This window comes from Cladophialophora immunda, assembly GCF_000835495.1.
Source record: "Cladophialophora immunda strain CBS 83496 unplaced genomic scaffold supercont1.2, whole genome shotgun sequence".
Taxonomy (NCBI): Eukaryota; Fungi; Ascomycota; class Eurotiomycetes; order Chaetothyriales; family Herpotrichiellaceae; genus Cladophialophora; species Cladophialophora immunda.
In genome coordinates this window covers 1,608,055-1,630,509 of record NW_015622542.1, presented here as the reverse complement: position 1 = coordinate 1,630,509, position 22,455 = coordinate 1,608,055, and the positions used below count along the sequence as shown (strand labels likewise).

Here is a 22,455-nt window from a genome sequence, read left to right as displayed (position 1 = left end):
TCGCCCTGAGGGCTGTTCGGCGAGCGGCGATGCACTGGGGCCATCAAGATCCAGCCTTGAATGATCTTCCTTTTGGCGAGGGACTCAATCTGATATCGAGGAGTTCCTCCAGCAGCCGAATGCCAAGACCTCCCGGACGCCGCCGACAACCTGGATGTGACCGGTACGAGGACTCCCTGGCGGAGCATCGAGCCTGTGACAGTGTAGTGGACTTCCGGTCTGAGTTGGAGATGGCTTAAAATGCTGGCATAGATCGAGGTCCCGCTCTACCTTGGCCTCGTGGTGTCTTTGCTGATGAATCGTGTCGTGTTGTTGATCTAACCTGGTCTGCAGCCCTGCAGAATCTGGCTGTCTCATGTGGAGCCAGACTCGCCTCCCGGCAGAAGCAACTTCGAAGGCTTGATTTATGCCGAGGTAGACACCAATGAAGACGCCCAGATGGATGTCTGGTGACAAGACCTTAGACTTGAGGCACAATTAACGTTGACCAGGTAGGTTTTAGGGGAAGTGAAAGAACCAATAAGACTAGACGCGCGCAGGCGAAGCCCGGAACCTCCGCGAGCCAGTCATTGCGGTTCCTTGCCATCTTACAGAAAGGTCACCAGAAAGACCCAAGACATCATGCCTTCGTGGGCTATTCCCGACATGCCATGAACCAGTGGTTAATTGCTGCTGAACAACCTCCAACACCTATTGCGAGTCAATTTGCCGCAGTGGTGTGCTGAATCTCACATCTTGGACGTGGTGGAAGATGCTATTGCAATTCTACAGAGGTATATCCATTGATGAACCCGTACTGGGCGGACTAGCGCCAAAGCTCGCCTGATCAAGGTGTCATCATACGCCGGCCGCACCAGTTATCGTGCAGATAATATACGTAAACAGGTCAGAGGTCAGCAGGCTGTATATCATTGAAGGTTCACAAAAATCCCGCCATCTGTGAAAGTGGCCACGTTATCAAAGGAGTTCATATCGTCCCAGATAAAAAGGTCACTTACCAACCAATAGCTGGGCACCAGTCTAGAGCTCGTGAGCAACCGAATCAGATTCATTAGATCAAGGCAGAAACTTGCTTACCACATACTGCGACAAATCACTGGCAAGGAACACTGCCGGACCAGCAATCTGGGGATCTCGTCAGCATCGCGGATCGAGGAGTCTGCTCTACAATCCCACATACGTCTGCTGGAAGACCAACCCTTTTGAGACATGTTCGGCGCTCAACCTCTTTCCATTTCTCATTGCACGCCAGATCGGACTTGTTCAACTGCGTCCTGATCGTCCCGGGAAGCAAAGCGTTGCATCGAATTCCGTACGGTCCGAGGGCAACGGCGGATGATTGCATCAAGTTGAGCACGGCAGCTTTGGTTGGCGTATAATGCACAAGGCCGCCGCTCCCCGTGAGAGCAGAAACGCTAGATATTCCAATAATCGAGCCTCCGGTCCCTTGCGCCTGCATGATCCGGCCCGCGGCACGGACGGTGTAATAAGTTCCCAACACGTTGACTTGGACGTGGCTCTGGATGTAGTCGTCCGGGGTCGACAAGAACTCGTGGAACTGAGCAACCCCGGCATTGGCAACCACAATGTCCAGACGACCGAACTGCTGCGCGGTGCGGACCAAGAACGCCTCCGCCACATCTGGTTCTGAGATGTCCCCGGCGTAAAAGAACAGCGGGAACTCCTCCTGGCTGTTATCGTTGCCTACTTGCTTGCACAACGAGCGTTGGTCTTTCTGAAATGCCACTCAACCGTTAGTATCAGATGGCCGTCTGCAGCACTGTCATGAGAGGCTGCCGCTGTGTTACCCTCTCGGAAAAGCTGTCGGGTGCTCACCTCTTCAGCTGGTAGACCGAGATGATTGACGGAAACTTTTGCTCCTTGCCTGGCGAACTCGACGGCTATTGCCCTCCCGATGCCTGTAAGGCCGCCAGTGATAGCAGCTACCTTCCCCTCAAGAAGTCTCGCCATTATCGTGGTTGAGCGAGACCTGCATCTTCCGCGACAGTCCCTTCCCTTTTCTGTTTCTTTTAATGAGCGTCGCTCACATTTGTTCCGAGACGAAGATAAGCGGGCTACACCTCTTGGAGGTTCCTGCAATGAGAAAGTGTTTCGAATTCTCTTCCCAGGGAGGCTACCTCACGCCAGCCTGCCCGAATCGCGTACCGGAAATATGCAGATGAGAATTGCTGGCTTCGTAGCCCGAGGGACGCCGAAAATTGCCGACCTTGGTTTAGCTTGGATCTACAGAACTGTGCGCTCGGCAGAGCAGGGGAAAATGCGGGGATCCGGGGAAGGGGGCAATTGAAGGTCATATGCTCACGCAGTACCATTCGTCAAGACTCTATCGCCTCTGCCTAACTAGGTGCCTTTAGGGGTATCTCACGACTCTAGATAGGAGCGCTAAGGGTGGTTGGGCAAAGGTTAGGGATAAGGCTTCTCTCCAACAGGGGTCTAGTCACCAGCGACAACCGTCCAGCCGATGTCAATCTCCGTTCTTGATATAATATGTCATCCTTCCCTAGCGCGCAAGGCTTGTTGCACGTCTCCGTTTGATCGCTTCGCTTCATCTGCAGCCGAACGAGGTACTTCGGCCCTCGCTCATTCATCCTAAGGGCTCAAGGTTCCTTATGTGACTCCCGGCTCGGTCAAGATGAGACCGAAGTATATCCTTCGTCTCCTTCACAACTAGGTATAAAGGATCGCTTCTGAGCTCTCATGTCCTTTCCTGTGATGGTGCCATGTGAATATCGTATGTGCTGATCCTCAACTTATATCGACATTCTCGTCGCTGCAGTCCAACCGACTTTGTCCACCATGTCTGCCCCGATCTACTATGAGAAAGACGCCACGCTTGACTTGCTCGACGGGAAGACGGTTGTTTTCATCGGGTACGGTAACCAAGGACGTGCCCAGTGCCTCAACCTCAGAGATGTCAGTGACTCTAGTTCATCATTCTAAGCATTTCTTCCATTCTAAATCCCTTGATAGACCGTCTCACAGCACCAATTCCAGCAACCGCCCAAGATATTGGCATCCAGCCTCAACGACAAGTACGCAGCGACATGCCGTGACGACGGCGTCGACTTCACCACCGATTTCCGGGATGCTGCGTCCCGGGCGAACGTGCTCTTCCTTTTAATCCCGGACCAATTCCAGCCAGACCTTTTCAACCACCAGCTGGCGCCCGTGCTCCAAAAGGACGCTGTCGTCGTCGTCGCCAGCGGATACAACTACTTTTACAAGAAGCTGAAGATCGACCCCACCCAGGACGTCGTCATGGTCGCTCCTCGCATGATCGGCACCAGCGTCCGCTCGCTGTTCGTCAAGGGCCAGGGGTTTCCGTGCTTCGTCTCCGCCGAGCAGGACGGCACGGGCCAGGCGCACGAGTGGAGCCTCACGCTGGCCAAGGGCATCGGCGCGCTGCGGAAGGGGGCCATCGGATCGAGCTGCCGCGAGGAAACCCTGATCGACCTGTTCGCCGAGCAGGCGCTCTTCCCCACCGTCATCACGGTATTCGAGCAGGCGTACACCGTGCTGAAGAGGCTGGGGTGCAGCGACGAGGCGCTGTGCTTCGAGCTGTTCCTGTCCAAGGAGCCGGCCGAGATCTTTGAGAAGATGGCCGACGACGGCTTCGTCCGGCAGCTCGTCCACCATTCCACCGTGAGCCAGTACGGGCAGCTGAAAGGGGCGCTGAACTTCCCACAGGACATCTTGCGGCCACTGGTCAAGGAGTTCATTCGCGTGGCCGAACAGCGGGTTCTCAGTGGCAAGTTCGCGGAAGAATTCACCTCCTTGGAAGAGGGGACTACCAACGGCGTGCAGGCCGAGCTTGATAGACTATACAAACAGGCCGAACAGAGCGACTTGGCCAAGGGCGAGGCCAAGGTCCGGTCGAGGCTTGGATTGTGAGCCTTCGAGGGGGCTGATATACTTTAGCTGTCGGATTTGGAGAGCAGATGTAGATTGTTGCCACAAAGACATTGAGTTTCAACGATGACTACCTTACAAAGAAGTGAATATGGTTACGTTACCTAAAATGCAACTAGAGGGAGGCCGACACACATGCGATTTGCTCATGCATGGGGCTGCGGGTTCAGCCTAATTTACATCAAGCACACCATATCCAGCTGAGGTGGGGATAGAAACTCAGCATTTGCAAGGTCGATCACAGGTAGACAAAAAGCAGATAATCGAGACATATATTACATACATTAAATGATTATGTGCAGCCTTGTCCACATTTGTCACTACCTTATAATGACGTGCCCGTGCCTCTTTTATATTAGAACTCATTAGGATCAGAGGGACAGCAAAGAAGACTTGTGATTCTTTCGATTGCCTGCGCCGTGTGTGTTCGAGGGTGTGTTATGGTCGCCTACTCGACCGCGTACTAGAGTCATTTCATTCCCCCTTGTCTCACATGCTGCATCTGTTCTCCTAAATCTTCTTGCGAGTATTGCCCTCCTCGCGCTCCCTGCAACAACACGGTGCTCGATCACCATCACTGCGATATACTTTCGAGGTGCTGGCTCGAAGTACTTTGTGTCATAACCTTGGCATCTCCGACAAAATGCTCCGCTCGGCCGGTAACGGCACCTGTTTCGAGGTTGTGTGGACGCTTCATCATGCTTCTGAAACCTGGCAGTGTACGGCCATTCTTTCCAACAACAACAAGACGATCGCAATCTCCAAAGTACATGTAGTCGATTTCTTCGAGCGTTCGACCGGAGGTCTCTGGATAAAACAACCAGACCACGACCGCCATGGCGAGATTGATGACGAAGAAAATCATGTAGGTCTTCCATCGGATGTTCGAGATACTGATGGGCGTGATCTGGACGATCATGTAGTTGAAGATCCAGTCCGCCGCGGTGGCTATGGCTGCTGAGTGCGTACGATGCCTGAGCGGCATGAACTCAGCAGGGTAAAGCCAAGGTCTGCTTATTGTCAGAGGACATTGACTGGTACATGGGTTGGTGAGGATTGTGCTTACATTGCCAGCCAACCAACGGCAAAGATAGCCTCGTATGCGAAGAAGAAGAACAGGGACGCTTTTGCCTTTGCGGGCGTCACATTCCTCTGTAGCAATCCAGCCTGTGGTGTGGTCAGTACAAGACATCATATTGAATGCGAGTTCACCCACGCAAAGAAAACAGACAGCTTGTAGTACTGCACCAACAATCAATGGTCTCCGACGGCCCATCTGGTCCAAGAAAAACACTTGCGAAAAAGAGAAGACCCAATACGTGACAGCGATCCCGGCTGCAACATATAGAGCCTCTTTGTAGCTGAAGCCCATATCGGTCGTCAGGGTGTGAGGCGCATAGTAGACGAGGACGTTGACTGTTTCTCTTGTCAGAAACGGAGACACAGCGGGTGTGGGCTTCCAAATCTTCTGCCACAGGTTTTTGTGAATACTTACTACCGCTCAGCTGCTGCATAGCCTGGATGCCAATCACCAGGATGTACCGTCGGCGGATCTTCAGGGGACCATTTTGGAAGATTTCTGTGATGGTCCAGGGTCCGCCCTCATTCTCGATCACCAGAGCCTCGTCAATCAACCTCTTCTGTTCAAGGACGGCAGGGAAGTCACACGGCGTGTTCTTTCCGTGTAGCTGCGCCAGGATGTCTACGGCCTCTTCGTGCCTGCCATGTTTGATAAGCCACCGCGGAGATTCTGGAAGAAACTTTGTCCATATTAACTGCAATATGATAAAGACGCCTTGGAAAGCGATGGGCAATCGCCACTGAACCGGGCCTGATGTGTAAGACAGGCCGATATTGAAGTAGTAGGCAATGATGATCCCGAAGGCAATCAGGTTGCCGGCAATTGACACATCGCGGCCACGGCGTTTTGCTGGAAGCAGTTCACAGAGCCATAGAGGTGTTGTGGCGGTGTTAAAGCCATTGCCGATACCGCTTTAAGCGATCAGTAGTCATCTGAGGCTTGAGCAGAGATCTTGCTTACCATATAACTCGTCCTACGATCATCTGTGGGACTCCAAAAGACGAAGCCTGCAATGCGGCACCAATGAACATGGTAACAGCACCAATGTAGAGGCATTTCTTGCGTCCCAAAGACTCTCCGCAGATAAACACAGCGATAGCTCCGGCACAGCACCCAATTCTGGGATTTGGTCAGCCGGACGATGATTGTTTGCAAGCGGGCGCCTCACTCGTATATGGCGTTGATAGTACCCAGGAGACTCGAAGATGGGTGGTTGAATTGATCAAGAAACTCTTCTGCGGCATTCAGGCCCTGGTCCTCTTTATCAGTCATATCCGTAGGTCCTACGAGGACAAGAACTCACTCCAAGAACACCTTGGTCATAGCCGAACAGAAGGAATCCAATGGAACCAGCAATGGCAATCTGCACAGCCAACAGTCGCCCTTGTGCCCCGGCAAAATATCTTCTTCGAGGTATCGTGGCATAATTCAACTGCGGTTGCGGAGAACCGCTCCTAGGAGTTCCTTCCGAGGTAGTAATCTTCTCGTCGCTGGCCATCTTGCAATGAAGACGGAGTGTTTGGTCTTTGGTCTGGAGTGAGCTGGATGATTTGGCATATATCTACATCAGTGACGATCATGTCACATTTATACGCCTCTCACGCTTTCGACCTTGGGAGTCTCAGACGGTACACTTAACTGTGTCACAGGCACTAAATTTGAAAAGTACGCCGAAAACTTCCGAAAACAGTATAGAGATGCTCGTGGCATCGGTTCATCTCTCCACGACCAGATGCGGAGAGTCTGGGGTGCGTCCCTTAGCCCCCGGACAATGAGCGGGGTACAATGCACGATCACAGCAACTCTGATAAAACGCTTGCCTCCCTTCCCTCGACAGACCGAGTCGTGCGGCAGAAATCACTCAACACAGTAAATCTCGACGCAGATGGAAGATCAATGCCGAAACCTCGCCGGACTGGTTGGTACGGGACTATCACGCTGTGATGAATGAGAGAACATCCCACTGACCAGCTTAGTGTCGCCTGCCGTGAGCGACATTTACGATGCAAGTGCACGCCCATTCTCCCCATCGCCTTTACCTGCATACCCACCACCGAGTACTAGTGCCTGGCTGGGTTTCGAGGTCTAACACTACACCTCCTAGGCGACCATGCGGTTCCTCGCTGCGCCAACTGCGCCAACTCCAAGACTCCACGGACATGTATCTATGGTGGTCTGAAATTAAGACACAGCAAGTATTCTAAAGCGAGAAGCGGGCGAACCCAGTCCCCGGGACACACCACCTTGCATCCCGTAAGTCCTGGTAAGGAATCTCGCTCAGGTTCATTATCCCTTGGCGTCTCATTCCTCAGATACTCGTCTCATTCAAGACTAACGTTCAGCCAGCAAATGGTTCAGAGTCTTGGCCTGCAGAAGGCTTCATTGAGGCAATTCAATCCGCACAAGGTCCCGGTACAGTTGTCGACTCAAGCTCGAACCAAGCCCCTGCACCAGACCCCTATGGGACCCCGACCGCAGGGACGGTGGACAATAGTCCTTCAACATTCTTTAGGCATGAGCTACCGCCAGGAGATCATGTCCAATTAACAGTCGACCCGAGCAGTGAGACTCAAGGTGTCAATGCCAGCGACACGGAATGCTCTCTTTTCCAATTCTACAAAAGCTATGCAGGGGTCTGGGTAAGTCCCGAGCAATTTCATTCCCCCAGCTTATCGAATCACGGTTGTCGACGGCTAATCGGCGTGCTTAGCTTGACATTGTCACTGCAGAGCGTCATCTCAGTCAAACTGTTCCGAGGCAGGCGGTGACGAGCCCAGTGCTATACTATGCTTGTCTTTCCTACGCCTCGAATATCATGAACGCAAAGGAAGAGCTGGACGAGACGGTCAAGGAACAGTACCACAGCAAAGTCATCCATATTCTCATTGACTCACTCTCCTTATCGCCTAACCCGGCATATGACTCCAATCTATTGGCCACAGTGGTCATTCTCCGCATGTCGGAACAATTTTGCGAGATTGATAAAGACGTGCGCCATCATCTTGCCGGCGCGTCTTCATTATTCACGTTGCGAGGAACCATGCACAGGTGGTCGGTGCACGACACCGATCTTGCAGGGACATCGTTTTGGATATACCTTCGCGAGAGCCTCCGACTGTGCTTTCTCAACGAGGAGATATGCCAGTTCGATTTGGACCTGATTGAAAAGGAATCTGTGTTTCTTGCCACTTCCGAGGAGGCCTGGACTAACCGGATCACCTACATCTTGGCTTTGGTGTGTAATTTCGCTTTTGGGAAGCAGACGACAGCCCAGACAGTGCCGGACGCGGCAGAATTGAGGAAATCCATCGATCTATGGGCGAGCAAGGTCCCAGCGTCGTTTCGCCCTTGGAGTTTTAGAGAGGGCAAGACCGCTCCTTTTCCGACGATTCATTTCCTAAGCACATGGCATGGTAAGCAATCATCCCTTTGAAGCTGTATCTTTGGCCCTTACGGAATGCTGATACCGATGATGATTAAGAGGTGGCATGGCAGCATTACTATACCGCAAAGATCATGTTGGCCGTGCAAGGACTCCAGGTGCATGAAAGCACTAGTATTCTGGAGCTGAATCGATACACCGAACACCAGATTCTCGGGCCGACGAGGAAGCTTTGTGGTATTTGTCTGGCCACGAAAGAGGTCGGCTCACAAATCAATGGCAGCCACTTGGTATCGTGGTGCGGACAGTTTTTCACGGGCAAGCAGGAGCAGAGACAGCTCGTCGATTGGCTGGAACGGACAATGCTCGCGTCCAAGTGGCCCAACAGAACCTGTATCGAGCGTCTGCAGCAGATATGGAGCGGGGTGCGGTTGAAGTGGGCAGACGCACCCATCTAAACAGTATCTTACTTAGAAGCCGCCCATTTTGTACATTACAGGACAATCACTCGCAGCTAACCACATGCTAAGTCGAGATAGCCCAGCGCGGGCTAGGACGCCCTGCTATATTTCGGAATTTGGGTGGACACCGTCGCCCCCTCAGAGATGCAGTTTCCGCGGGGCGTTGACCCGTCGAAAATTGCCATATTAGGAAATCGATATGTGGTTCCCTAGGTCTAGATAGTAGGCCACAGTCCAGTCTTGCCTCTATCAACAAGGAGCGAGCGACTCGAACGAAGCTGCTTGTGCGTCATTCAAGTACTCAATCTCCCACTCCTTTTGCGTTGCGAGTCAACCTCGAACAAACATATGAATATATGCTTTCAGGTTCTTCCTTCTGAGAATCATCCTGTGTTGGGAAGAGAATAAACAACATTGTCCGGACTCGACGACAATGCACGTTGTTGGTGGGTGCTTCACCCTGCGGTGTCGTGGCCATGCTAATAGTCTCCGTGAAGCACTGATCCTTACAGCACTGGCAGCCTTCGCGCTAGGTTTGCCGATATGGTTCTTGATACAGTGGCTGTCAGATCCGCGGAAACTTCGACGATTCCCTACGCCATCTGTTGCGGCTCTGACGCCGTTCTGGCTCATGTATCATAGCTCCTGCGGACGAAGATACGCCGCCGTTGACGAGGCACATCGCAAGTTGGGCCCCGTCGTGCGCATCTCGTCAAACCACGTCTCCTTCGCCAGTCCCCAGGCCTTCAAGGAGATCTACAATTACGGGAGCAAGATCGTCAAGGACGACTTTTACGAAACCATCGCGGCGGGCAATCCCTCGATGGCTCAAACGTCAAGCAAACTCGAGCACGCTACCAAGAGACGGAATCTCTCCCATGTGTTCGCCGCTAGACACATTACGGAGATGGAGCCACGCGTCATGCGTGTCGTGGAGAAGCTTTGCAGGAACATCACAGCGAAGTCTCAGGGGCGGCGGATTAGTGATGAAGACCACTACCAGTGCGTTGACGGGGCATTTGATCTCCGTCCGTGGCTGAACATGGCCTCCTTCGACGCCATCACGTCGATGTTCTGGTCCCATGAATACGGGTTCCTGGACCGGGGAAACGACACGTGCCTGACGGAGTCGGCATCGGGCTCCATCACGCAGGTCAACGCCATGGACACCTACCATTCTGCGGTCCACTTCAATGCGTGGCTGGCACATCTGCCGGAACGGTGGTACAAGCTCGGACGTCGGATCTTCCAGTACAGCCACGGGCAGCTGGCCGGCGACCACTTCAGCGGCATGGCGAGATATCTGGTCAACGAACGACTGCGGTCACGGCCTGCCGAGCCGGACCTTTTCAGTCCTCTGCCACTCGAGGCGAGCGAGAAAAGGCCAGTGCCCATGACGTTCGACCAAGTCCACGCCGAATGCACGACGATGCTGGACGCTGGGAACGATACGACACAGACCTCGCTCACGAATTGTATGTATCAGCTCGCTCGCCGGCCCGACAAGCAAACGAAACTGCGCAGGGCGCTGTTACAGGCGCTGCCGCCCTCGAAGCGCCCCGTGGTGAGCTACGAAGACCTGCAAGGCATCGAATACCTCCGAGCCTGCTTGGACGAGTCGTTCCGCGTCCGCACACCGCTGGGCTTCGGCCTTCCTCGCAAAGTCGTCGAGCAGGGCGTGGTCATCTCAGGCCACGACATCTGTCCCGGCACAACGGTCAGCGCCCCTCTCTATTCCCTGCATCTGAACGAAGCGCTGTTCCGGAACGCCAGAGAGTTCATCCCCGAGCGCTGGCTGCCGAACGAGAGCGACCCGTCATTCCACACCTCGGACGAGGAGCGCCAAAATCTTAAAGACTACGTTCTTCCGTTCAGTCTGGGGTCCAGGGCGTGCATTGGCCGCAATTTGGCGTACATGGAGCTGAGCATCGTCATTGCCGCGCTGGTCATGTCTTTCGAGTGGCAATTGGCCCGCCCGGATGAGGAGATGGTGACCATTGAGAGGTTTAACAGCAACCCCAAGGAGCTGTTCGTTAGAGCCCAGAAGTTGGATTTGGCTTGACGAAAATTGGCCGGCTCAACGATTCAAACAGCCCTCCGGTCCCGTTCTTGTGCACTTTCGGGTCTGTATGCACTCTTATTGAGACTCAATATCCTAATACCTTCCGCAGATGGTGCCCCGAAATCGGTCTAGCAAGCTGTGTCGGTCAGCCGCTCCTAGGTCCTAGTGTAGGTTATTAGGAATTCCTGGAGTCTCCAGAGTTTGCAACGTCCTGCAAGTCTGTGGCCGAAAGCCTTCGCAGGAATCTCTAAATCAAACACATTTACATAAGAGGGAGACTGTCCGCACCTATGTTCTCGCCGGGATGTGGCGAGCCAATATAAACTTCAAATATTTGATCGTTTGAGGAGAAGAGACTAGTAGAAGGGAAGTCCGCAGGAGAGATATCTCCTGTTGTTAGGATCCCTGTAGGAATGTGACGTCGTTCTGGTTTGAGGTCTCGGAAGATGTTCAATAGTCCAGTGCGTGGGAGACTGGAAGGATAAATGTAAGTAAAGGCGATTTGAGCGGTAATAAAGCATTTGAAGCATTCTTCGAAAAGGAAAGTAAGATGCGCCGCCTCTTTGAGACCAATTCGTAAATGGAACATGATCACAGGTGCCGTCCTCAATCAAGATAACATTCGCCGAGATCAACTGCTCTGTGGATGCGTTCGCATGATGCACAACCAAGCCCCCTTGCAAAATGTCCGTGAATCCGCTTCAGAGATCTCCAGGCCCCGTCCCTTTCCTACCCGTGATGAACCAGCAGAATGTATAAAGATGCCGATGTCGGTCGTTAAACTCTTTTCTTACGTTTTTAAGCATGATCTGGACTTCGGCTTCTGACCAGCCAAGTGCTCGCGTCAGATACCCAAGGGTGACGGCTTCGACTGCTTCGTTCATCTGTGCTTGGAGATATAATCCTATCTGACGCAGTTTCGCGTCTTTTGGCCATGTGCCTATGGGGGTCTGGGTCCCATCATGTCAGTCGGGCCATGAAAACCATATTTCGTGCTGGTGGTGGAGAACGTAAGGCTGATTTTGGAGTTTCTCAAGCCGCGTGGACGGGCAGTCTCAGTCACTTACCTTGATTACTTGCGTCCGAACGTCGACAAACCCGGCTTCTTCGAGGTGCGCTTTAAATCGGGATGCATAATTCAGGCGTCGGCTAAGTGCGACACTGCCATCGTCGATCAGTTTCTGCCATGTGGCAATGGCAGAGTCTGGCGACAAGCCCCCAGGCAGCTGGGAGTAGAACCAGACTTCGAATTCCTGGACCTCGAGCCAGCCGCCGGGCTCGAGATGAGCCAATGCTTGCTTGTACATTTTGGACCAGTCTCCGATGCTGCCGGACATGCTACGCTGGTGAATGTAGTCGAATCTGCGACTGGATGGGTAGGCCCATTCTTGCTCCAAGTCGTCGATCATGAAGGAGCAATTTGGAGCAACCCTGTCGGATTTTCAGTCAGACATGGATTCTTCAAATTTTGACCTAATTTAACAATATGGCATACATTTGCGGCTGAATGGGACTCATATCAACCCCTGGGACAGTCAGTCACGAAATTAGGCCCAGGCTTATGGGCGATGACCTTACCGAGGACGGTTGCCGAAGGATACTCGCTGGAACCACATCAGTATATGGCACACGCTGATAAACTCAAAAAGGCACAAGAAGCATACTCGGCAAAGTCTAGCGCCCAGAGTCCCGTTCCGGTCCCGATGTCCAGCACTCGCTGTGGGTTCCCGATTGGGGCGACGTGTAGCCGGCCATCTAGTACGAGGCGATAAATATGGTGAAGCATATCTAATCGCTCTTGCTCTTGCTCGTCGTTGGGCTGGGGCAGGTTAGCATCCTCCACGTCTATCGGGTGGGAAGCTCGCACAAAAATGTAAGATCTGTCGTCAATTTGCTGATACCTTCTACCATTCTATTCCGTGTCGTCAGTGAGACCATAGCACCACAGCTCTGCATTGAGGACTTGCCTCGTATCTGCATCCAAATTAGCACATCCAAAACGGTTCGTTATACAGATGTCAACTTGCACGTAATTCAGCACAGACGAACGAAGCGTTGTTGTGATTGAAGCTGCGTCGCTGCAGCACCATCAGCTCCAGTGCAACGACATCTCCCGAGTGCGCGGACATACCTTCCCCCATATCCTGAATCGTCATCATCTGCGCCGTCTTCGGCTATCTGTCCGCCACTTGAGCACTCGCACTGGTGTGTCCGCCTTCGCTAACTTGCCTGGGCATCAATGTGCGCAGCCTCCTCCATGGGTGCGAGCTCGCCAGATTCTGATCCTGAGCGTAAGTGCAGGTCAAACACATCACAAGAAGCCTCCAAATGGATAGCGCTTGAAGGAAGAATTGCCGACTTTACGAGATACCGACGTTGGTGCTGTTCGCGAGGTCTTAGCTAGTGTGGAGGGGATCAGAAGCACCAAATACAAAGACTGGGTGGTTCAACGCGCCTCACCTGTTCACGTACAAGTAGGTATGTGACTGGTTGGACTGGGGAGAGCGGACACGACGTGCGTCTGGAAGTCGCCTGAGCGCACCGATAGCCAATGCTCGTTGGATGAAAGTTAACTATCTGGGCTTGCGGAGGAAGCCTAGCGCCCGCAGTGGGCTTGGTTAACGGACGTTTATTAGCCAAGTAGAACCTGGCTTAAGCTGAAGAAGCCTAGCAGCTGCAGCGGAGCTTCTTGGACGACTTTTAGTGGCTTACTAGCCCGGGGAGAGTGATAAGTCTGCCAGCGGGCAATTCCTATCTGTCTTAGCACAGACCCATTTGCGGCCAGCTGCGTCTTTCTTCCGTTCCCGACTTGTATACTTGCATGCATATAGACTGCCGACCACGTGTCTGGCTCTCCCCTCCTCACCGCCCTGCATTTCTCCGTTCCCCCCCTCAAGCGATGGCAGCTTATCTGTCTTGAGTAGGTACATTTACGGCCATGGCCCAGCGGCAAGATTAATCTCGCAAAACAACGATCAGCAGGCTAAACCATTTGTTCACAGTGCAACCAGAGACAGGTGCCATGGCCTGGCTTCAAGGCCCGAGTGCCTCCCCTGCTGAATTGGTGTACGTGTTTGGACCCGTCCTGGCAGCGACATATCTCTTTGCCCTGGCGACCTGGCGCCTGTATCTCTGCCCTGCAGCGGACATCCCTGGACCGACACTGGCCAAGCTCACGTACTGGTAAGAGACCAGTGTTCACAGACATTCCAGTCGTTCCATTATTAGTCCCCAGTCTCTCAAGCCGACTCACCACGTAGGTACGAGTTCTACTACGATGTCGTCCTCGGCGGCCAATATATCTGGAAGATCCGAGCCATGCACGAGCAATACGGCCCAATCGTGCGTATCAACCCCGAGGAAGTCCATATCCAGGACCCGGACTTCTACGACCAAGTGTACGCGGGATCGACGCACAAGCGGAACAAATGGACCTTTTTCACAAACCAGAGCGGCCTGCCGCAGTCGGCATTTGGTACACCAGACCACAATCTCCACCGCATGCGCAGGGCGGCGTTGAACCCCTACTTCTCCAAGGCCAAGGTGCGCATCCTCCAGCCTCGCATCGAGTCTCGTCTGGACAATCTGCTGGCTCGGTTCCGCCAATTTCGCGAGTCTGGGGATCCCATGACGGTGTCACTGGCTTATGCCGCCCTCACGAACGGTTGGTCGGTCCGTGCCGCTCAGTGCTAGAACCGTGGCTAACGAACGAGGCGGCGCAGACGTCGTCATGGAGTATGCATTTGGGCGCAGTGACAATCGCCTGTTGGCCCCCGACTTCGACCCCAGCTTCAAAGAGGCCGGTGAGGCCGGGGCCAAGCTGGGTCATTTTGTCAAACAGATGCCGTGGGTGTTGACCCTGATGAAAATACTTCCCGACTCGGTGCAGATTGCTTTGAATCCCGTTATGGCAAGCTATATCAATCTCAACAAGGTATGGATTTCCCAGAAAGCCCAGACCGTGTCGTCCCTTCCGTGTCAAATGCCCACCGAGGATGCTAATGAACAACCTAATAGGATATCATCCGCCACGTCTCCGAGATCTATTCACATCGCGGCGATGCCCAGAATAAGTACGGCTCGCAAACCACCATCTTCCATGCCATCCTACAGGGCGATTTGCCCGAGAATGAGAAGTCGCCCGATCGCCTTTGGCAGGACGGGCAGGTCGTGGTGATTGCTGGCACACTGACAACCGCCGCGGCGCTCTCGGAGATCACGTACCATCTGCTTCGACAGCCCGGCGAACTCAAGGCTCTCAAGGATGAGCTGACAGATGCCATGCTCGACCCGGTAGCGCTCCCGGACATGGCGAAGCTAGAGCAACTCCCCTACCTCACGGCCGTTATCAAAGAAGGCCTCCGTCTCAGCAGCGGCATCAGCACCCGCCTGCAGCGCATCGCCCCTGACGAGACCCTCTTCTACCGCGCCACGCTCCCGGACGGCAAGAAGAAACTCGCCGCCCGGGACAAGACATATACCCTCCGTCCGGGCATCCCCCTCTCCATGACCGGCCTGCTCATCCACCACTCACCGACGTATTTCGACGAGCCCATGGCGTTCCGGCCGCAACGATGGATCGACGACCCTACCCTCGACAGATATCTTGTCCCCTTCTCGCGCGGTACCCGCGCCTGCGTCGGCATCAACCTGGCCTACGCCGAGCTGTATCTCACCGTGGCGGCCGTATTTAGACAGTACGGGAGCCGCGAGGTCCGCTTTCCCGACGACCAGGGATTCCTGGAGCTGTACGATACGAGCTACAAGGACCTCGAGATCATCGGCGACGGAGTAACTCCGTTGTATCGGCCAGATAGTAATGGAGTCAGGATCCTAGTGCATGCAGCATGACCTTTATTCCGGACGTCGTGCGGATAGATGTCCGCCTTATTCAATTGGGGTAGCAATATCGAGAGTCCACACTAGCCAGGATCCCCATTTCTGCCGTGATCGTCTCCATAGTCACGTAGGCTATTGACTCCAAACGTGGCTACGAGACGCTACGAAGCTACCAGGTGTTCATCTTCATTCCCCAAGGCTAGCATGCTTTTCTCCCCCTTTGTCCAACCCGCCCACTGGCCAAGTAGCATGTCCTACAAACTTCTGATACCCCAATGATGCCATGTGAAAATCCACGACGGTGTTAGAATGCCGGTACATCTTTGCTCCCCACACCAACCAGGATCCTTTGATTCGTCCATCTTCTGCTTAGTGGTGCCGAGGGTCGTGGTTCCTGAGCCGATGCGGGGAAACAAACCTCTGGGATAGAACAAACATGGAGAACCTGCCACGCCTGCGCCGTGAAGAAGACAATCTTCTTGTATTTCCCCAGCAGTTGCTTTCAAGAACTATGTCTCACGATCTCGACATCTCGTCCATCTGCGCCGAGATCGCTCGGTCCTACTCGCCCTGCGACGTGTCCGACGCGCTGCTGAAACTCCACGTCCCCTCGGCGGGCTTTCTGCGCGACATCTCGCCCATCCCCGCGCGCAATGGCTCCCGCGTCCGCCTCGTGGCGCCCATCAGCACGGTGCTCTTTGTCGACAACGCCCACACGCCAGGCGCGCAGTACGACGGCCTGATCGTACCGCCCGAGTCCAACATCCCGCACGATAAACACTTCTCCGACATCGCCCCCGCCGGCTCCGTGGTCCTCATGCAGCAGCCCGCGCACCAGATCGCCGCTCTGCTGGGGGACATCGTGGCCACGCGCTACAAAGTGCGGGGCGTCCGGGGCTGCTTCATCGACGGCCGGTCGCGGGACGTCGTGGGCTGCGGCGAGCTGTGCCAGGACGGGACCTTCCAATGCTGGTCCAAGGCGCTCTCGAGCCCCGGCACGAGTCTGCAGGGGAAGCCGTGGGCGGTGGACGTGCCGATCAAGATCGGGGATGTGGTCGTCGAGGCCGGAGACGTGCTGGTGGCGGACGAGGCGGAGATGGTCTGTTGTGTGATTCCGCGGGCCAGGTTGAACGAGGTCGTGGCGCTCCTGCCCGTGCATAAAGAGGCGGACGACGGATTGTTGGAGGATGTCAAGGGTGGAATGGGATTCAAGGAGGCGATCAAACGGTGGCCCAAGCATTATAGCAATCATTGATGAGATGCCGGCCGACAGTCGGAGAGTCCTACCCAGTATCTTGCAAAGAGTGTGCGCTTCTCAGTCGACCAATCTCCATTCCACGGACTTTGATCACTATCTCTGCGTCTGGGGAGCGATCCAGAGGAGGATTCAACTCTTAAAGACAGCTTCGTTTACGCTTCCGGCTGCGTGAAGCAGACAGCCTCGGGGATGGGAGTTATAGTTGCAGCACCGGCTTGTCGTGACAACGTTCCATTCAACTTGGAAGAAAGCGGTGAGTTCGACCAGTCCGTACCATTTCTACTCCTCGAGGTCAACAGCCACTATTATCAGGAGTTGTTCCCCAGGCACAATACAGAAGCCAAGTATCACAGCTTCAGATACGTGACTACTCGGACCTTGCGCCTTCTATACCTAGATTGTACTATTGGGGATATACAACCGAGGAGCCCATTTAGCTGGCATGATAGAACAAGTCACTAACTCTCAGATAAGTTTTGTGAATCCTTCCAAGCATGAGGCGAGATGGCGGCACTCTTCACGATTGTATCAAGACACGCAGGTCCCGTTCCTTTCATTACCAACCATGCGAGCTATTGTCAGATGCCTTACTCTCTGGCGAAGTAGTCAAACTAGATTGGACTCTGGTAGATCCCGGTTTCTAAGCTTGTACTTGTTGAACATTCACAGCTTGCTTAGGACGTTTTCTGAGCAGTTTATCGGCGAAGCATTCAATTTCATCTTCATTGTCTCAGTTACCTAGGTATCCAGCTGTAAGTTCATAATCTGTCAGTCTCCCAACAACAGCCTCTTGTTACTCCCTCACACATTTCAGTTCACGCATCGTACCTCCAGCCACCGATGCCACAATGTTATGGACTCGTTAACTATTCCAGCAAGAGACTTAACGCTGGTATCGTCAAGCAAATCAAAAGCTCGTATACGTGGATTGGGCGTTTGTCGGAAACAATAGCAGCTTTCGGCAGCCCGATACCTATTCGTGGTCCTACAATTCCCAGGTTGGCCCATCAATCTGTGTTCGTGAACTATTATCATTAAACACATCAAAATCCGGCAATGAGGCCCTAAGGCTCACGCTTTTGGACTCTTCTGTCCTCCGCCGCACCAGCATCGTTGCTCGCCGTCCCTCTCCACCTGTACCACGACATCCATTTTCCGCTGCCGCAAATACATCGAGACTCGCTCCCTGACGTCTTCTAGATCTGCATTCTGCGAGGCGATGATGTGGATCACACCCAAGACCGTGGGATCGGAATTTTCGCCGTCACACTTCTTGCCGTCACTGTCTTTATGAGAGTGAGAGTGAGAATGCGAGTGGTCGTCAGATGTATGGGCATGGCCATGATGGTGATGACCGGGTTCCTTCTTGATATCTTCGAGCCAGAATTTCGGTACCGTGTAGCCTACCACGCCGCGAATCTCGGCCACACCACTGAGAATGTCTCGAAGGTTGTATTCAATGTCGGAGTTGAGTGACAAGAGGAGGGTCTTCGTCGTCGTGGTGACCAGAGGGATGGTGGACGCAAAGATAAGAACGGCAATGATACATGACGCAAGGGGATCAAACCCACTCCATCCGGTCCAGCGGACAAGAAGGGTCGATCCCACGACCGCCAGAGAGCCAAGGGCGTCGGCCATGATGTGAAGATATATGCCTTGCATGTTCTCTCCGCCATGGTGATGGTCGCTTGCTGCGCCCTGTTTGTTTTTCATGGGTGAAGCCGAAGCGGTCATGGGAGCTTCGACCATTTCGTGGTGGCTGTGATCATGTTTGCCCTCATGATCGTGATCATGGTCATGATGGGCATGACCATGGCTGTGACTCCCATGATCATGGCCATGCCCATGTCCGTGATCGTGAGCGCCATGAAATGCAAAAATGCCGACCAGGTTCACAAACAAACCGATGGTGCTGACCACTAGGAGCTCCGCAGTTCGACTGACATCGGCACCAGAAAACAATCGTTCAATCGCTTCATACACAATCTCGATGCTGATGAGCATCAAGAAAATGCCGTTACCCAACCCTGCCAGGGTGTCAATCTTCCCGTACCCGTACGGAAACTTGAGACTGGGAGGCCATTTGCTCATGACCGCAGCGCACACCCCGACCAGCAGGGCCACACAGTCGAAGAACATATGGATGCTGTCACTGATCAGGCCCAAAGAACCCGTGAGTATGCCATATGTTGACTGGACCAACATAAAGCAGAGGTTCAATATCATGAAATAAAATATCCGCCGGGACTCGTCATCTTCCAGAATCCCATGTAGTAATGAGTAGCTCTCGGTCGAGTGCAGCAAAAACTGGGTGGGTTTAGAGAAATTCCTGTTGAATGTCGGCCGCCTGGTTGCGCCCGGCGACGAGTATGCGGTCTTCTCTGTATCCCTTCTCTTTGGCAGAAACTGTGTACCTGAAGAGTCTTCGGACGGAGCAGGGCTGACATGTCGATGTTCGTGAAAATGGGTGTTCACAGGAGGTAAGCGGTTGACGTTCATGGCAGCCTCATTCTGCTCAATGATGGATTCGGAGGGAATCCGTGTCAAGGGAAAGGGCGCTGTGAGGCGGCTTCCCGTCCGACTTCGTTGATGGGAGCGTGTGTTCAAGCTCGAATTCGAATGTAGAGGAGAGTGGGAGTGCGAGTGCGAGTGGGAAGGACCATGAGGATGCCCATGCTTGCAGTTGTCGGCAGTTGCAATAGGCAGGGTGAAGGTGGCGCTCATGGTCCTTTCAGATGGTGCTGAAGGTCGAGGGGACACTTTGGTGTAAGCTCAACATCCACCTTCACTGTAGCTACCACAGGAAAGACTCGAAAGAGGTGGTGCTACAGATGTTGCTATCTTCTGAGCAGAGGGCCGTTGACGCGACTAAGCTGGCTTTGATTTCTCGATAGGCGCAGGCGGGGGGAGGAGAGAATTGGTCTGGGGAAAGAGATTACAAGGATAGCTGGGTATACATTTCTTGTCTAGTCTGCTGCCCCTGGCCAACGATGTCAGTGGGCAGCAATAGCAACAGCGGTGGCAGCAGGAGCAGCATATTTCAAGGGGTAACAAACTCACAAGGGGTGGAGAGGCGCATCCCGTCCAATGCACTTTTTGCATCTCGCATCTCGGCATGCAACTTCTCTTGCACCCATGATTGGTTGATGGGGGCGCAGGCAGTCGGTGCGCATCTCCTCTTCCATGCCCCTTTTTTCTGGCCTCTTCACGCCTCCTCAAGCCTCTTCCCACAGTGCCACCCTTCGAGTCTAAACCACTTCCATCAATCTGACCACCCTGGACAATCTGACTGGTCGACGTCATTCACTTTTCACTTTCGGTGCTTCTGAGCAAGACGAAAGCAGCGAAAGAAGCAGCGAAACCTCCCAGGAGGATGCTACTGACGGTCTTGGTGGCCATCTCCACCCTTGTCACCATCCTGCTACTGCTGTTGCCTTCTCCGAGGCATGCTGCTGATCAACAATGTTCGGTCCAAGTCGTGGTGCTGGGCGACCTGGGCCGCAGTCCGCGGATGCAATATCATGCTTTGAGCATCGCGACCCATGGTGGCAGAGTCCAGCTTGTTGGGTACAGAGGTGAGGAATATAGCTGCTCGGGATAGCCAGTTCTTGTACCGCTCTAATTCTGTGTCTCCCAGAAACTGATCCATTGCCCGACCTGGTCGCCCATCCCGGTGTCACGATCGTTCCGTTGACACCGGCTCCACGATGGCTCCAAACCCGCAACAAGCTATTGTTTCTTTTATTTGGACCGCTGAAAGCCCTTCTGCAGACATGGACGCTTTGGAACACTCTGGGCTACGCTACTGCTCCCTGTCAATGGATGCTTGTCCAGGTATATCTTTCCTGCTTCATTGTTCCTGGCTTATGCTAATGAATTCTCTGCAGAACCCGCCCTCAATACCTACCTTATTGGTTGTTACTATTGTCTGTTTCTTTCGTCGAACCCGGCTCATCGTGGACTGGCATAATTTTGGGTATTCCATTCTGGCTCTGAAGCTCGGCGCAAGCCACCCTCTGGTCCGGATATCCAAGCTGTATGAACTCAGTCTGGCAAGGGCAGCGACTGCAAATTTTACTGTCACAGATGCCATGGCTCGGGTTCTGAAGTCGGATTACAAGATCACTGCTCCCATTTTGACACTGCATGACCGGCCAGCAGACTTGTACCAGCCTCTTACAGCTTCAAAGCGAGTCGCCTTCTTGCAGCGTTATCCCCTCATTCGAGAGCAATTCAATGCTATTGTAGAGGCAAAGGTCAGGTTGCTCGTGTCTTCAACCTCTTGGACGGCTGACGAAGATTTCGGCCTGCTCCTGGATGCCCTTTGTAGCTACTCTGCCAGCGCCACCTCTTCTCATCCCCAGCTTCCAGAACTTGTCGTTGTGATCACAGGTAAAGGTCCTCAAAAGCAATATTATCTCGACAAGATTCTAGAGCTGCGGTCAGCACAAGCTCTGGAAATGGTGCGCATTTATACCGATTGGCTTAGCTTCGAGGACTACGCTCTTCTCTTGGGCTCTGCAGATCTCGGTGTGTCCCTACATACCAGCAGCAGCGGGGTTGACCTGCCCATGAAGGTAGTTGATATGTTTGGTGCTGGTCTTCCTGTGGCAGGCTGGAGCAGATTTGCGGCATGGGTGGAGCTAGTGACGGAAAACGTCAATGGCAAAGGCTTCGGCAGCTCAGAAGAATTGGCCGACATTCTTCGTGCGTTGTTTGATCCCGGGTCACAACAACTCACACGGTTAAAGCAAGGAGCTATAAAGGAGAGTCAACGTCGATGGGGCTCCGAGTGGGATCCTGTGGCTGGCAAGCTTTTTGGTCTTGCAGACTGATCCCATCATCCTCCGAGATTGAAACATGATGAGTCTTATTGAGATGCAATCCTTGGATACCAACCGCCTCGGCCCCTTTTGTCGTTGATGCAACTATACCCCGAGCCGCTGAATGAGAGACACAGTTGCTGTCTCGATCTACAACGAACGACGTATGGAAAGCCAAGGGCATCCAGCGAACGCCTTGAGAGCGGACGCAAAATGCAAATGCCACAGCTTTGAATCTCTTTAGAGATCTTGTTCTGGATTGGCCCATCAGTCTATATTTGATGGTTCGGACGGCGACGGAGATCAGCACGGCAGTACGTTTTCATTTTCACACAATCCTATCACATACAGAAATCATCCGAGATACCCGAGCGACAATAAAGCCAAGACACCAAGGCGAATGCTGCAACTGGCATGACGAGTGGATGCACGCATTTATGCCCATCCTGATCATTAAACTCAGGGTATTATGTCGTTTGGTCCCGTGGAAGTTGTCAGCCATGTCTATTCCGCTCCCGCTCTGCATTGCCAAGGGGAACGGAGGAGTCCACCATGATCACTTCCGATAAGAGTCGTCGTCAGCCCCCTGCTAAGGACCAGGCCATTCCGGACTTTTGGT

At 53.5% G+C, this 22,455-nt stretch overlaps 5 protein-coding genes across 5 annotated transcripts; 3 read left to right on the top strand and 2 right to left on the bottom strand.

The window, feature by feature from the left end:
- Positions 1 to 11,617: 11,617 nt before the first annotated feature.
- Positions 11,618 to 13,072, bottom strand: PV07_02886 (uncharacterized protein; the record flags this gene model as incomplete). Its single annotated transcript, XM_016389534.1, has 7 exons — positions 11,618 to 11,866; positions 11,984 to 12,347; positions 12,412 to 12,442; positions 12,558 to 12,735; positions 12,784 to 12,828; positions 12,966 to 12,994; positions 13,048 to 13,072. The coding sequence occupies 7 exons, from the start codon at positions 13,070 to 13,072 to the stop codon at positions 11,618 to 11,620; spliced, it is 921 nt and encodes a 306-aa protein (XP_016251436.1).
- An 806-nt stretch (positions 13,073 to 13,878) lies between these two features.
- PV07_02885 (uncharacterized protein) lies at positions 13,879 to 15,767 on the top strand (the record flags this gene model as incomplete). Its single annotated transcript, XM_016389533.1, has 4 exons — positions 13,879 to 14,099; positions 14,177 to 14,580; positions 14,639 to 14,850; positions 14,934 to 15,767. The coding sequence occupies exons 1-4, from the start codon at positions 13,939 to 13,941 to the stop codon at positions 15,765 to 15,767; spliced, it is 1,611 nt and encodes a 536-aa protein (XP_016251435.1). The 5' UTR covers positions 13,879 to 13,938.
- A 321-nt stretch (positions 15,768 to 16,088) lies between these two features.
- On the top strand, positions 16,089 to 17,192 carry PV07_02884 (uncharacterized protein). The gene has a single exon (XM_016389532.1). It carries the CDS (start codon positions 16,192 to 16,194, stop codon positions 17,008 to 17,010), a length of 819 nt encoding a protein of 272 aa, XP_016251434.1. The 5' UTR covers positions 16,089 to 16,191; the 3' UTR covers positions 17,011 to 17,192.
- Positions 17,193 to 17,707: 515 nt separating this feature from the next.
- Positions 17,708 to 20,058, bottom strand: PV07_02883 (uncharacterized protein). The gene has a single exon (XM_016389531.1). It carries the CDS (start codon positions 19,735 to 19,737, stop codon positions 18,085 to 18,087), a length of 1,653 nt encoding a protein of 550 aa, XP_016251433.1. The 5' UTR covers positions 19,738 to 20,058; the 3' UTR covers positions 17,708 to 18,084.
- A 328-nt stretch (positions 20,059 to 20,386) lies between these two features.
- Positions 20,387 to 21,848, top strand: PV07_02882 (uncharacterized protein; the record flags this gene model as incomplete). The annotated part of the gene is made up of 3 exons (XM_016389530.1): positions 20,387 to 20,588; positions 20,651 to 20,847; positions 20,901 to 21,848. The coding sequence occupies 3 exons, from the start codon at positions 20,387 to 20,389 to the stop codon at positions 21,846 to 21,848; spliced, it is 1,347 nt and encodes a 448-aa protein (XP_016251432.1).
- Positions 21,849 to 22,455: the final 607 nt, after the last annotated feature.